General features: G+C 52.0%; 5 protein-coding genes across 5 annotated transcripts; 2 read left to right on the forward strand and 3 right to left on the reverse strand.

Moving 5' to 3' along the window:
- Positions 1 to 987: 987 nt before the first annotated feature.
- Positions 988 to 1,467, reverse strand: LAESUDRAFT_654934 (uncharacterized protein; the record flags this gene model as incomplete). The annotated part of the gene is made up of 1 exon (XM_040904520.1): positions 988 to 1,467. A coding segment is annotated over one exon (480 nt), but the record flags the coding sequence as incomplete, so codon positions are not given.
- Positions 1,468 to 2,105: 638 nt separating this feature from the next.
- LAESUDRAFT_701306 (DUF423-domain-containing protein) lies at positions 2,106 to 2,876 on the reverse strand (the record flags this gene model as incomplete). The annotated part of the gene is made up of 5 exons (XM_040906447.1): positions 2,106 to 2,134; positions 2,193 to 2,246; positions 2,311 to 2,447; positions 2,601 to 2,707; positions 2,789 to 2,876. The coding sequence occupies 5 exons, from the start codon at positions 2,874 to 2,876 to the stop codon at positions 2,113 to 2,115; spliced, it is 408 nt and encodes a 135-aa protein (XP_040763637.1). The 3' UTR covers positions 2,106 to 2,112.
- A 129-nt stretch (positions 2,877 to 3,005) lies between these two features.
- LAESUDRAFT_701311 (uncharacterized protein) lies at positions 3,006 to 6,098 on the forward strand (the record flags this gene model as incomplete). Its single annotated transcript, XM_040906448.1, has 9 exons — positions 3,006 to 3,101; positions 3,156 to 3,316; positions 3,375 to 3,714; positions 3,764 to 4,087; positions 4,142 to 4,259; positions 4,312 to 4,407; positions 4,463 to 5,293; positions 5,349 to 5,469; positions 5,530 to 6,098. The coding sequence occupies exons 1-9, from the start codon at positions 3,040 to 3,042 to the stop codon at positions 6,096 to 6,098; spliced, it is 2,622 nt and encodes an 873-aa protein (XP_040763638.1). The 5' UTR covers positions 3,006 to 3,039.
- Positions 6,099 to 6,184: 86 nt separating this feature from the next.
- Positions 6,185 to 9,182, reverse strand: LAESUDRAFT_654686 (uncharacterized protein; the record flags this gene model as incomplete). Its single annotated transcript, XM_040904498.1, has 12 exons — positions 6,185 to 6,316; positions 6,369 to 6,609; positions 6,647 to 6,745; positions 6,800 to 7,234; positions 7,288 to 7,425; positions 7,479 to 7,568; positions 7,621 to 7,880; positions 7,930 to 8,001; positions 8,055 to 8,171; positions 8,224 to 8,360; positions 8,420 to 8,464; positions 8,513 to 9,182. 12 exons carry the CDS (start codon positions 9,180 to 9,182, stop codon positions 6,185 to 6,187), a joined length of 2,436 nt encoding a protein of 811 aa, XP_040763639.1.
- Positions 9,183 to 10,116: 934 nt separating this feature from the next.
- LAESUDRAFT_726475 (uncharacterized protein) lies at positions 10,117 to 10,388 on the forward strand. The gene has a single exon (XM_040909037.1). It carries the CDS (start codon positions 10,144 to 10,146, stop codon positions 10,369 to 10,371), a length of 228 nt encoding a protein of 75 aa, XP_040763640.1. The 5' UTR covers positions 10,117 to 10,143; the 3' UTR covers positions 10,372 to 10,388.
- The last annotated feature ends 1,649 nt before the right edge of the window (positions 10,389 to 12,037 follow it).

Consider the following 12,037-nt stretch of genomic DNA (forward strand, 5'->3'; position numbering starts at 1 on the left):
GCTGGCAGGCGTGCCCCGGGGATTCGAACGAACGACTGGGCTTTCATCGACAACACGGGAGGGGGCATTCTGCTGCTCTGAACTCTCATCGGTCGTCGCGCTGAGATCAATCCAGGATTCGTAGAGGCTGGCGGTGAAGGACTCGTCACCTGTCAATTCAATGGGGTCCAACAATCCGGCATTATCAAGTGTGGGCCTCATAGGCGAGCTGGGCGTGTTCGAATGCCAGTTACGGATCACATCAGTCAGAGATGCCAATTTCTGCTTGGGCGAGCTATGCGTTGGGAAACCAGCTGGAGATGAAGGCAGCTTGAAATCCTTTAGAGGAGTGCTACCGGCAAGAGGAAGCGGAAATGGGGTGTCAAAGAACGGAGCGGGTGAGGGAACAGACAGGACGTGAACATCCTCGTCCTTGTTCCCTGGTGCGACGAGGGGGCTGCTGAAAAGGCTTCGCTTCGCCCGTTCGCTGGTAGGGGCGAGTACAGAGGAGCTCACGTCAAGTTCACTGACAAGAGGACTACTCCCGTCTCGGACGAGCATGGCCAAGGAGATCTCTCTCACTTTAGAATGTAGGGGATGACTGGGGCTCGGGAATCGCCACGGTTGAGCGGATGGAAGCCGTGCCGGCGAATGACGGAACGACGGGGTCGAAAGAGGATTGTAAGGTGACTCGATGCTCGTGTCCCCTACACTCCCGGACTTTGAGGGGGAATGACCCGGGGTAAGAGGAGGAGTGGAAGAAGATTGACTCAAATTGAAGTAGTCATGCCCGTTAGACGAGCCAGACGGGCCGTCACCCCCCAATGTGCTGGAACGAGGTAGTCGAGATTGGGACACGTCGTCATCACCATCACTGGAGCCTCGGCGACCGACCATGCGACCATCATCCTTATTCTCCTCTACAAGAAAAATATCATCGATGTATACACGGACGCCGTTTTCAACGCACTCACTGTTGGCACAGCGGGCACCCTTACGGTCTGAAGTATCACGGCGATTGGCCATAGCAATCTTGTGCTTTTCGTAGACGTGTCGTCTCCACATGCTCTTGGCATTCACGCCTGCATATGTCCGCCTACAGAAAGTGCACCGCAGACGAGGCTCCTCGCCCTCAGGCCAGCTATCTTTGAGCTCTTTCTTCTTGGCAGGACACCAGCCTCGAGGGGGCTCCAGCTGAGGAGGGTAGCGGATCGCGTTCGGGTTGTCGTTGATTGCAGATATGAAATCGGCTGGATCGAGGAACCACTCTGGGTTTGTGGCCATGAGATTGTAGGTTAGGCCATCTTTGTGCTTATCAGCGTCGGGAAACACGGTGAAAGGCGGGTGAATGAAGAGTGCGCCGGGGTCGGAAGGGGAAGGGTCCAGAACCTGAACGCCGTTCACGCCGATAGAATTGTGACGCGTTATGACGTGAGAGCGGGAAGAGGGGGGTGCGCTTGACGACGGTGGCGTAGGCTCCTTGGGCATGTTCTGAAGGTCTAGCTGTTGTGATTGAGAGTAACGCGAGGGGAGCATGCTTGTTGACGGCGTGAAGTATGCAGAATCGGTAGACGGAGCGGTGAGGTGTCGCTTGAGTGAGCGACTGAAGCCGCTGTTAGGCATACCGCTGAAGGAAGAGGAGTATTGGAAGGGGATACGCTGTCTGTCGGACATTGTGAAGAGCGATGATGCACTAATCGAGTACTTTCAACAGCTGGTGTCGGTGTCGAAAGATGTCACCAACGTTTGCAGCACAAGATTGTTTCCGGCAATGCGGACAAAAAGGGACGCAACGAGGAGGAGAGGAGAGGGGGGAACACGAGGGTGGAGAGCGGGGATGTGGCCGGGAGGATGGAAGCAAGCGGCCGCTTCAACACACTCTCAGAAATTTCAAGCGGAGATGACGCGCTCGACGCGTCGTGCACGTGACCGTAAATGAGGCCAGCGCGTGTGCGTCCGTATCCTCCCGCGCACAGCCTGATATTATCTCTAGTAGTAGATTCTCTACACAGCTGTCTGCCCCGTGAAATGACGACGAAGATAAAGCAATGAGAGCGGCGGTGAAATTCCTCGTAGAACATAGCATGTTACAATAGTGTACAAGATATCCAATGCTCAATACTACAGTCGGGATCAGAGGGCGAGAGCAATATATCTGCACGATCATTCGTTCGGTATTGCACTATTACCAACAAGGTTGCCGGTTCACTCACCCAGCGATCATCAGCGACCCGCCCAGCGGCGTGATTGGACCCATCCATCTGAGTCTGCGAGAATGGAAGTATTATGTCCATTTGCATCCTTATCAATAGTAGCCATGATGTCACATACTTGTCACCAGCCAGGACCAGGGCTATGATGCTCCCTGAAAACACAACGCCTCCGGCAGCGATAGCAGGGCCCGCAAACTTGTGCGTTGCAAAACGAGGATGTAACGATACCAACAGCAGCCCCAGCCCGTTGAATATCTGAGGTTGTTATTGAGACAGTGTGTTAACAGTGCGTGTGGATAAGTTAAGAGAGTGCGGTAACGCCCCGACACAACAGTTGTGTCCACCATACGACCCCCGAGGAATGGCGCGACTCGCGAACTGTGCGTGATACCAAAAGAAAAAACGTACCGCGTAGTGGGAAGCGGTGGCCCATGCGTTGATGTTCTCAGGAGTGATACCCTGTCTCTTCTTGAGACCGTGAGCCCCGAATGCTCCAAATAGCATGCCCACGCCAGCTAGGCGTCACATAGTGCAGGAGACGCGCGCAAGTTCTCATCAGTACTCCACTGAAACCAAGTGAGCACGTCGACTGTTACCTAGTATAGCGCCAGTCTTCCATAGAAGTCTGGAATTAGGGAAAGATGAGGGAAGAGAAGGGAGGAGGGGCGTTGAAGCTGTCGGCATGTTGGAAACGTACGTATTTGCAATGGTCCAGGGCTAGCTCTTATATTGACGGAGGCGTTGAGTGCCAAATTAGGCAGGAATAAATAAGCACTAACAGGCAATTGCAGCGGGAGCGTCAAGTTGCCGTCGGCCCTTTGATCTAAAACTTCGCCTTCTGTTCGCCATGGGTAAGGCGCAAAAAAAGACCGGGAAGGGTCGTCTTGACAAGTACTACAAGCTTGCAAAGTGAGTGAATTAACATAAAGATGTCACTGGGTCATCGACCGATTTGCGTTCCAGAGAGCAGGGTTACCGCGCTCGATCTGCCTTCAAGCTCATTCAATTGAACAAAAAGTACTCGTTCCTGGAGTCCGCACGATGCTGTATCGATTTGTGTGCTGCTCCTGGCGGTTGGCTGCAGGTGGCGAGCAAGTACATGCCGGTGAACAGTGTGATAGTCGGTTGGTGCTCCTTTACATACGTATTTTTTCCTCTCAGACTAAATCGGCAACTTGCTAGGCGTGGATTTGGTTTCAATCAAGCCAATCCCCAGAGTCGTCACCTTCGCCTCGGACATTACTACCACGCAATGCCGAAATCTTATTCGTAACGAGCTCAAGGACTGGAAGGCCGACGTCGTTCTTCACGATGGTGCCCCCAATGTCGGTACAGCATGGGTGCAGGATGCGTACAGCCAATCTGAGCTGGTGCTCAGGAGTGTGAAACTTGCCGCGGAGTTCCTCATCAAGGGCGGCACTTTCGTAACAAAGGTTTTTCGGAGCGCAGACTACAATAACCTCATCTGGGTTTTCAACCAACTATTTGGCAAGGTCGAAGCCACGAAGCCCCCATCCTCTAGGTATCTGTCTGTTGTATACGTACGGGTTCTTGCTCTGATTACCGTTCAGAAACGTATCTGCAGAGATCTTCGTCGTGTGCAGAGATTTTCTCGCGCCAAAACACATCGACCCCAAGTTCTTCGACCCCAAAGATGTTTTCAAAGATCTATCGGCATCTCTTTCCGCTACTGGCGGAGCTGGAACATCCTCCGCAAAGCACCAGGCGAATGTATTCCAGCCCGACAAGAAGCGTCGGCATCGTGACGGCTACGACGATGGCGACTACATTCTGTTCAAGAAGACCGGTGCTGCGGAGTTCATTAGGTGCCAGGATCCGGTCACTTTCCTTGGCAGTTTCAACAAGATTACATTTGAAACGGAGGAGGAGAAAGAGTATGGAGTCTATTCCAGGATTCTCAAACAATGTTTGATGTTGGTTGGTTCTAGGTGGCTCAAGCTGGATGTCACGTCGCCCGATGTCACTGCAAACTGCGAGGATCTCAAGGTTCTCGGCAAGGGTGATTTCAAGACGCTCATCAAATGGCGCATCGCGCTGCGTCAAGAGGTATGTTGTGTCGTATCTGCTTCGCTTCTCTGCTTTAATGCTTGACTTGTAGCTGGGCCTGGATATAAAGACTAAACTTGCGGAGGAGTTGACTGAAACGGTGGAGATCACCGACGATGTCGACGAGGAGACGCAAATCCAAAATGAGGTGGGGAGCGATCTTACAGTTCCTCATAGTGTGCCTCACTCACAGGGAACATCAGCTTGAGAGGCTAAACGCTGAGGCAGCAGCTCGAGTGAAGCGAGAACGTCGCCGTGCCAACGAGATCAAGACGCGGACGATTCAGCGCATGCAGCTTCAGATGACCGTGCCTCTCGACATCGGTATGGAACAAAGCGATGCCGCACTAGCATTTGGTCAGGAAGATGTATTCGCATTGGAAGAGGCGACACAGACTCTGAAGAGTAGGAATGGTGCAGCAAGGCTCGCAGGTGAAGATAACGCGGATAGCGAGGACGATGCCTCGCAGGCGGACGAGGTCGAAGAGGAAGAGCTGGATTCTGAAGAAGAGCGAGAGAAGAAAGTCAAGGGTCTTGAAGCAGAGCTAGATGGGTTATATGACGCATACAGGGCACGATTACGCGAACGAGATACGAAGTACAAGGTGAAGGAGGCGAGGAAGAACGACAAGAGCAGAGAGGAATGGGGCGGCATCAAGGCCGAGGATAGCGATGAGGAGGATGAGGATGAGAGCCAGGAAGAAGGCGGCTGGGACAACATGGAGAAATTTAAAGAACGAGTGGGAGAGGACTCAAGCTCGGATGTTAGCGACGAAGAAGACGAGGACCCGCTACCTTCTGGGAGGAAAAGGCGAGCGGACGCAGACGTTGCGCCAAGCAGCAAACGGGCGCGTACTCTAGCCACCCTCAATCCGCCCTCGAAGAATACACAGCTCAGCCGCTCAGCACAAGTCTGGTTCAGCCAAGATTGTTTCGCAGGTGAGGACATCGATGTCGATGAGGATGAGGAGGAAAGTGAAAAGGAGGCAGAGGAGGGCATGAAGCTGTCCGAGAGTGATGCTCCTGAGACCGAGGTAAGCGATGCTGTGTTCTCCGGAACGAGTACTCCGAATTTGACATAATCTTCAGGTTCATTTGGGCGACGAGGAAGACGACTTCGAAATCGTACCGCGGGAGACCGACGACGACGCCGATATGTGGGACGTGGATCGCGAAAATGAGGAGGAGGTGAAGCACGCTAGGATCCGAAGTTAGCTCCATGAAATACCTCGTGCATTCATTTCGCTCATGAATGCTCGTTCCCTGACAGATCACGGCCTCATCACTCCCGAAGCTGTGACTATCGCGCAGCAGCTGGTGAATAGGGAGAAGACGCGGACACAATTAATCAATGAAGGTTTCAATCGTTACTCATTGAACGCAAAGGACGGCCTTCCCTCTTGGTTCCTGGACGATGAAGAGAAGCACTACAAGCCGAACATTCCTGTGACTAAAGAAGCTATCGCTGTTCTTCGGGCCAAGATGCGTGCTCTCGACGCTCGGCCTATTAAGAAAATAGCGGAGGCGAAGGCCCGGAAGAAGTTCAAGGCAGCTCAGAGGCTCGCGAAGGCAATGAAGAAGGCAGAGGGCGTGAACGAGACAGCTGACATGACAGAAAAGGAAAAAGCGAAACAGATCGAAAAAGTTATGCTCAAGGGAATGGCCAAGAAAAATAAAAAGGAGGTCAAGTTGGTCGTAGCTAAGGGCTCGCACAGAGGTATTAAGGGCAGACCGAAGGGCGTAAAGGGTCGTTATGTGATGGTGGATGCGAGGATGAAGAAGGAGGTCCGAGCCCGCAAACGGCAAGAGCGCGCGAACAAAAAGCGCAAACGGACCTGATCGACTTCTTTTACCTCTCGTCTTACTCCCCAATATCTAGGTGATAGATCTGCACCTTGTCCCACGCATGTATAATCCAATACCCCTCAAAGCGCTACATCTTGATCCTGCTCTAATACAACAACGCCTATAGGTCGATAAGTGGAAGAAGTGAGCATATCGCAGTCGCCCAAGAAGCGTTTCCAGCCCTCCTCGGACGTGTGATTATCGCAAGTTATCTGTTACCGCTAAAGTTAGGCGCATCGTAAGTGGCTTAGCGCACCAGCTCACCTCGCATTGTGTCGACTTTTGGTTACTTTCCAGGTCTGAGATGCTCTCGCTGACTATTCGTATCGTGAGAGGCTCGGCCGCGTTCCCAGGCTGTAATCTCTTGTCCGGCATCCTCACGTCCTCCACACTCCGCCGGACGCTGGCACTAGTGTGCAGGATGAATGTCTGACCGCCGTGATCCAACCTCAATGGCGGGTCAGGCTGTGCTGCGTCCTCCTCGAGGCTGTTGCACAAGTCAGTGCTTTTCAGATTCCAACATGTTACTAAAGGGGGCTCACAAAGCTCGGAAACTTTTAACGTAGTCACGCAGCTCCAAGGGCTCCTGACCAGACTCAATGGTGGTAGATTCCAGTGCCGTAAGCTTCATGTCCATCGGACTGAGTAATTACATATTCTCAGTAACGACTGAACGGCGGGAGCAAGTAGCTTACCGATCCGGCATCATGAGATCCACCTCGGTCTGGACACCTGCCCAGCATCGAAGACGGGTAATTAATGACAACTCGTGTGCAGCCGTCTCAGTAGATTCTGATGGCGCTTCGCTCGCCGTCTCTTCAGCTGGACCTGTCGGAGTTTCTCTTGCCACTGCTTCCTGCGTTTCTGACAGTGCTTCGCTCGTTGTTGTTCCGTCCAGCGAGCTTGACGGGGTCTCGGAAGCTGCGCTATCCGGCGCGGGCTCTGAAGCAGCCAGACGAGGCGAGGCAAGAGTGATCTCGTAACACAGAATTCTGTCCACGCGGGAGGCAGCCTGGTCGCGCGTCCGGCATGTCGAATGATTGCTGTCCGGGGATGAGATGGCATGGTATAGCAGCCGGTGTATAGTCTGCTGGTGCGAAGGTATGGTGTCGACGATGACAGTCGGTAAACTGATCATTTTCCTCGGTGAGGGTCTGCTTGCAGTAAAACAAGCGATCCATACCTTGGCACGAAAGAAGATCGAATATCATCGTCAGCCATCCATTTAAGGATGTCGCTGAAAGCACGGTTGCCTTGAAGTGGAGGTACTAAACTAGCATGCTGGCCCGGAGAGGTCGTCGTGATAAGGACATGACCCATGCTGCGATCCAGACATTAGTGCGAATTAAGTTTCAAGTCCGATGGTGCACTAACGATGCCTTCACGACTCGGCTCGATGGGCCTAGGGACAAGGGCCCTCCTGGCAGATTACTGAATAACATGTCCCGCAGACCCACGGCATCCCTACATATTGATAAATCAGGAACGGAGGAACATTTAGTCGCTTAATACTTACTGCGCCATTGTGAAGATACGGCCTTTCTCCCCGGCTAAGCCTCCCGTAGCCTGTATATCTTCACCGTACCCACCCCCGAGCCGTTCAGAAACTCGCCTCACACGGAAGGCGCCGCTGGTGTTCATTGTCCACGGTAGTGGCCGGGGGGACAGGAAAGGATATAGAGAATAGGTGGATGGGAACAACATCACAGGTGGCTCAGATTCCACTTTAGAAGTAGGAATATACGCCAATCGGGAATATGGCATGTCTTGATTGAACTGGGTCATCCTTAAGTCTCCGAAATCTGAATATCCACGGGAAGCCTACCTCGTAGCCTGCACGACTTGCCAGCCACTTCGCAATCTCAAGGTTTCGAGCATTTCGAGAATACATTCTAATCTGACGAGCATAATGAGTGTACTGCGTGTATATAGGTCATTTCCTCTGCTCACGGTCCCTTCGGAGCTTATGTTCTCCAGGTAGGCCCCTGCTAGCCGCGATATTCGCTGTATCATGTCCGAGCGTACAGGTTGCCGAGTAGGTAGTTGGAAGGTGTCTTGCACGATGGTCTGCAGGAGAAAGCTCAAGATTCGCGATGCGCCTGCGGTACAAAAGGCTTACCTGCTTGATGTGATGGATCTCTTCTGCGAGCGTTTTCAGCGAGTCCCGTAGACCTTCGACTCTGAGGGAAAGAGGGCCAGGTGCAAGTGCTATGTGCACATTGTATTTGAATGACATGTCCAATAGATCGGCACCATCTGCACGGGTCCATCCTCCAGTCTAAAGTAGTTGTATGAGAATCAGATGTGAAGCATACCTTTGCCGAGCAGCAAAAAAAGTTCGCTCGCGGTGACAGGAAATGCTGAGAAGAATTAAGCAAATCCATCTTTTTTGAAAAGTGCATCCTCACATTGAACAGACACCTCTGTACGATCGCGTTTTTCCCTCTCGATATCCTTCAGACTCGGCCAGTCCCACATAAATTCAATAATGCTTTCTGCGTATTGAACTTTCCTCCGTTTCGAGGAGCAAAACGAATTTGTCGGATCCCTTTCTTCTAGGAAACCGCGTAGCTGTTTCCTGCTAAAGGAACGGCACAACAAATCGACTAGGGCATTATATCGCGTCGCGTATTCCGGAGAGTCAGGAGTTGGGGTCGTTTCCGGGCGACAATTCTCCAAATCACAGAGAGTGGGTTCCATGCCGGCCATGCTCAGCGAAGCAAGATGCTCTTCTACTTTGCTTGGCTTCGGACCGAGGCGATTGGGCCATGATGCCTCTGAGGTCTCCTCGGAGTTTTTTCCGCCTTTCTGACGCGACTTTTTAGAGCCCCCGTCTAACCGTTCAGAGCTTTCTGCCGCATCTGCACCCAAGCGTGTATCGAGATTGTTGGGATAACGACGTGCTTCCGTCAGCGATTCATAGCTTGAGCCAGCGACCGGTTCCGATACGTTTTGCTCGACATCGGGGGTGTGTGTCTTGAGAGCAAGAGACGAGTAGCATCTTCGACGAGGAACAGCAAATGCTGCAAAACGGACTGAGTGAGTAAGTCGGACTTGTTGCAGAATTCGTCCCGACATCGACACAGAGAAACTCCACCAGCAGCCACAAGCACTTCGAGAGAAAAACCGGAAGGTCTGGCACGTGACTGTACTACTTACACGCCCTTTCTGTGGGTTAGGGTCGAAACTGCACATTCGAGCAGTCATAGCTGACCTCTTATCATGCATATATTAATTTCTCGAACCACTTCATGCGATGCATCTCCGAATTCTGAGATGAAGACCCCTCAATGTTCCAACAAATTCACTACGTGACACTTGCTGTCGCAGATCAGCCATGAACTTCATCGAAGTTCCCCTCGCCCGCAAATCTCACCACATCGGTTGATAGTCGCCGGCACAAAGCAGGGTCAACCACACCCCATAAACAAAGACACATCCTGTCAAAACGAGCACGAGAGGGGGGTTGACAAGCGAACCCACTGTCCCACAGACCGCAGCATGGGGACATTCATTGACTACACATACTTCAAAGTTTATCGGAAACCGTCATCAGAAAGCAAGGTTTTTCTTCTGCAGAAATGCTCTCAATCGGCACAGAAATTTGTGTGTCAGCGCCAGCTTACATGTGTCAAGTTGGCATCTGAAGATCATGGTTCGGAACTGCTTCTTACCCAGAAGGATGTAGCGTAGGATATGTACGGAAGTGTGAACATATGATATTCAAGCCGATGAACAGTGGAAGCTTACCCGACGCTGACCAATCTGTCCATGTTGCCCGGTTCCTATCCTTAGACCTGCAGTATGACAAAGTAATACAGTTTACCGCATTTCTGGGGAGTCCATGAGCGTGTAATCAGCAGATTTCGCAATGTGCCATCGATACAGTCACATACGGTTTGAAGAAGGCCGCAGTAGTCTCATTCCATACATTCGGCGTTAAGATGATGATATCAATCGAGCGCGTCCGACAGTTCGCTCACGAAGGAGGTACCGTACCACAGATTACGGCCCCATTTCCAGCATTGTCTGCATTTTTATGAAAGCAAGATGCTGTCGTGCACATGGCAGAACCGGAGTTATTACACTAACAGAACGCCGTATCCTCACTGGCAAATCAAGAAGGCTCAGTAAAGGTGCCTGGATGCACTCGGGCATCAAGAAGATCGAACCACCAGGTAGGGACCTCGATAAAAGGTGGCGGCGAGCGCCATTTCACGATCCCATTGCCATGATCTCGGTGATGATTGCGATGATCGTCCCGTAGAAGATCTAGAAGGAAAGCTGTTCAATCATTGAATAGATGTTGTCCTGATCAATAGAAGATACTGCATACACAAGCACACAGGAGCCTGTTAGCCAATAGCAGCAAGAGGTTACCAGGGTAGTGGTATGCACAAATACTAGCCAGGCAGCCGCATGTGCTTGTCAAGGATACCCGATCCCTTGTCCGGCCTGTGCATCACAAATAAATGGCGAAGAGGTCTACGTGCTAATCCAACTAATGTTGGTGACACAAACTCAAGGTCTGATGATAATTAGACCTCGAGATCGGAACAAAATAATAGGCTCACGGTCTGGTGCAAAGCATATGCGTGTAGAAGGAGAAGGCAGACGACTGAGTCTTCTACAGTTCGATGTAGCTCATGCATTCTCTCCTAGCGGCGGATGATCGTAGAGCAAGGATCATGGATCGCAACGAGATCACACGCGGCATGCTCGTAACACCGCTATTGGCAGTCTCGAGGGCTCGTTTGCTTCAGGTTGAAGTATGTGCTGTGATTGGGACTTACATCTGGAATTCATACCAACATAGTAGCGGCAGAGACGGCCGTCTCTGCATTCATCAGCCAATGCATGTATGATGGCCGATATGAAGCTCACCTTCGGTTTGAGTTGGTTGCATCAGCATGCACGATACCTTGTGCTACCACAAATTGAGCGCGAGTAGGATATGGCTCGCGACAGAAATCGGAGACAGGCCTTATGCATTCACATGTGATCTTGGCTTCTCGACATATGTTGCAGAGCACGGAGGACACATCGAAGCTTACCAGAGCGCAGTGCGTAGTGGCTGCATCGTCTTCGGCGTTCACCAACACTGTCTCCATGACGGTGCACGTGACGGACGCGTGTGTGGCGGACAGGAGCAAGAGCGCTAAAAGCAGATCCGGTCGAGCCACAAGCTCTTCTGAAGCTGCGCTGGGTGCAATCGCCGCTGAGCCCATGCGTTCTTGCGTTGCATCACTGCGTCATCCTTTATAGGCTATCATCCACACCATGCCAAGATCCCGTCCGGCAACTTGCCCGAACGCTCAGCCTAGACGATCCTCTAAGAGAGCGTGCATTTGATAACAGCGGTCAAGACCTGTGATCCTCCGGCAATGTTGCGAGGTCTACTAGCGTCGCGGAAGAATTAGTCGGTGCCGCTGCCATCGGAGGGCTAGTCGCTGGGCCCACGACTCTCACATGGGAAACGGACTATGTATTTCTGCGATGGCCCATATGCTTTGCACGCTCTAAAACGCGCCGAAATAGACCAAGCAGAGATTGCACTTTCTGGTTAGGTAGACATCGAGTAACTTCACGTATGAACATCGGCGACCATACATCGCTTCTCTACGGGCGCTGCTTGTACGCTGGCGCGAGCAAATATGAAACTCGTGATGTTGCATGCAGGCTGCCCCGCACCAGAGTCTATTCGGCGCGGCCTTGAAGGCAGAGATATCGATGCTGAGTTCATCGGACATTGAACGGATGTATATCACGAACAACGTGTCAGGAACAAGCTTATTCGAGTGTTCACTTGAAGGGGAACGGATTGACCCAAGAGCAGAATGGATGTCCGCACCACATGGCCTGTGTCTCCCTGCTGACTGTCTGTCATAGATGGCTACCGGCGGCAAATCTATTGCTGGCAGATGCAATACACT

Source organism: Laetiporus sulphureus (genome assembly GCF_001632365.1).
Source record: "Laetiporus sulphureus 93-53 unplaced genomic scaffold LAESUscaffold_23, whole genome shotgun sequence".
NCBI classification, from domain to species: Eukaryota; Fungi; Basidiomycota; class Agaricomycetes; order Polyporales; family Laetiporaceae; genus Laetiporus; species Laetiporus sulphureus.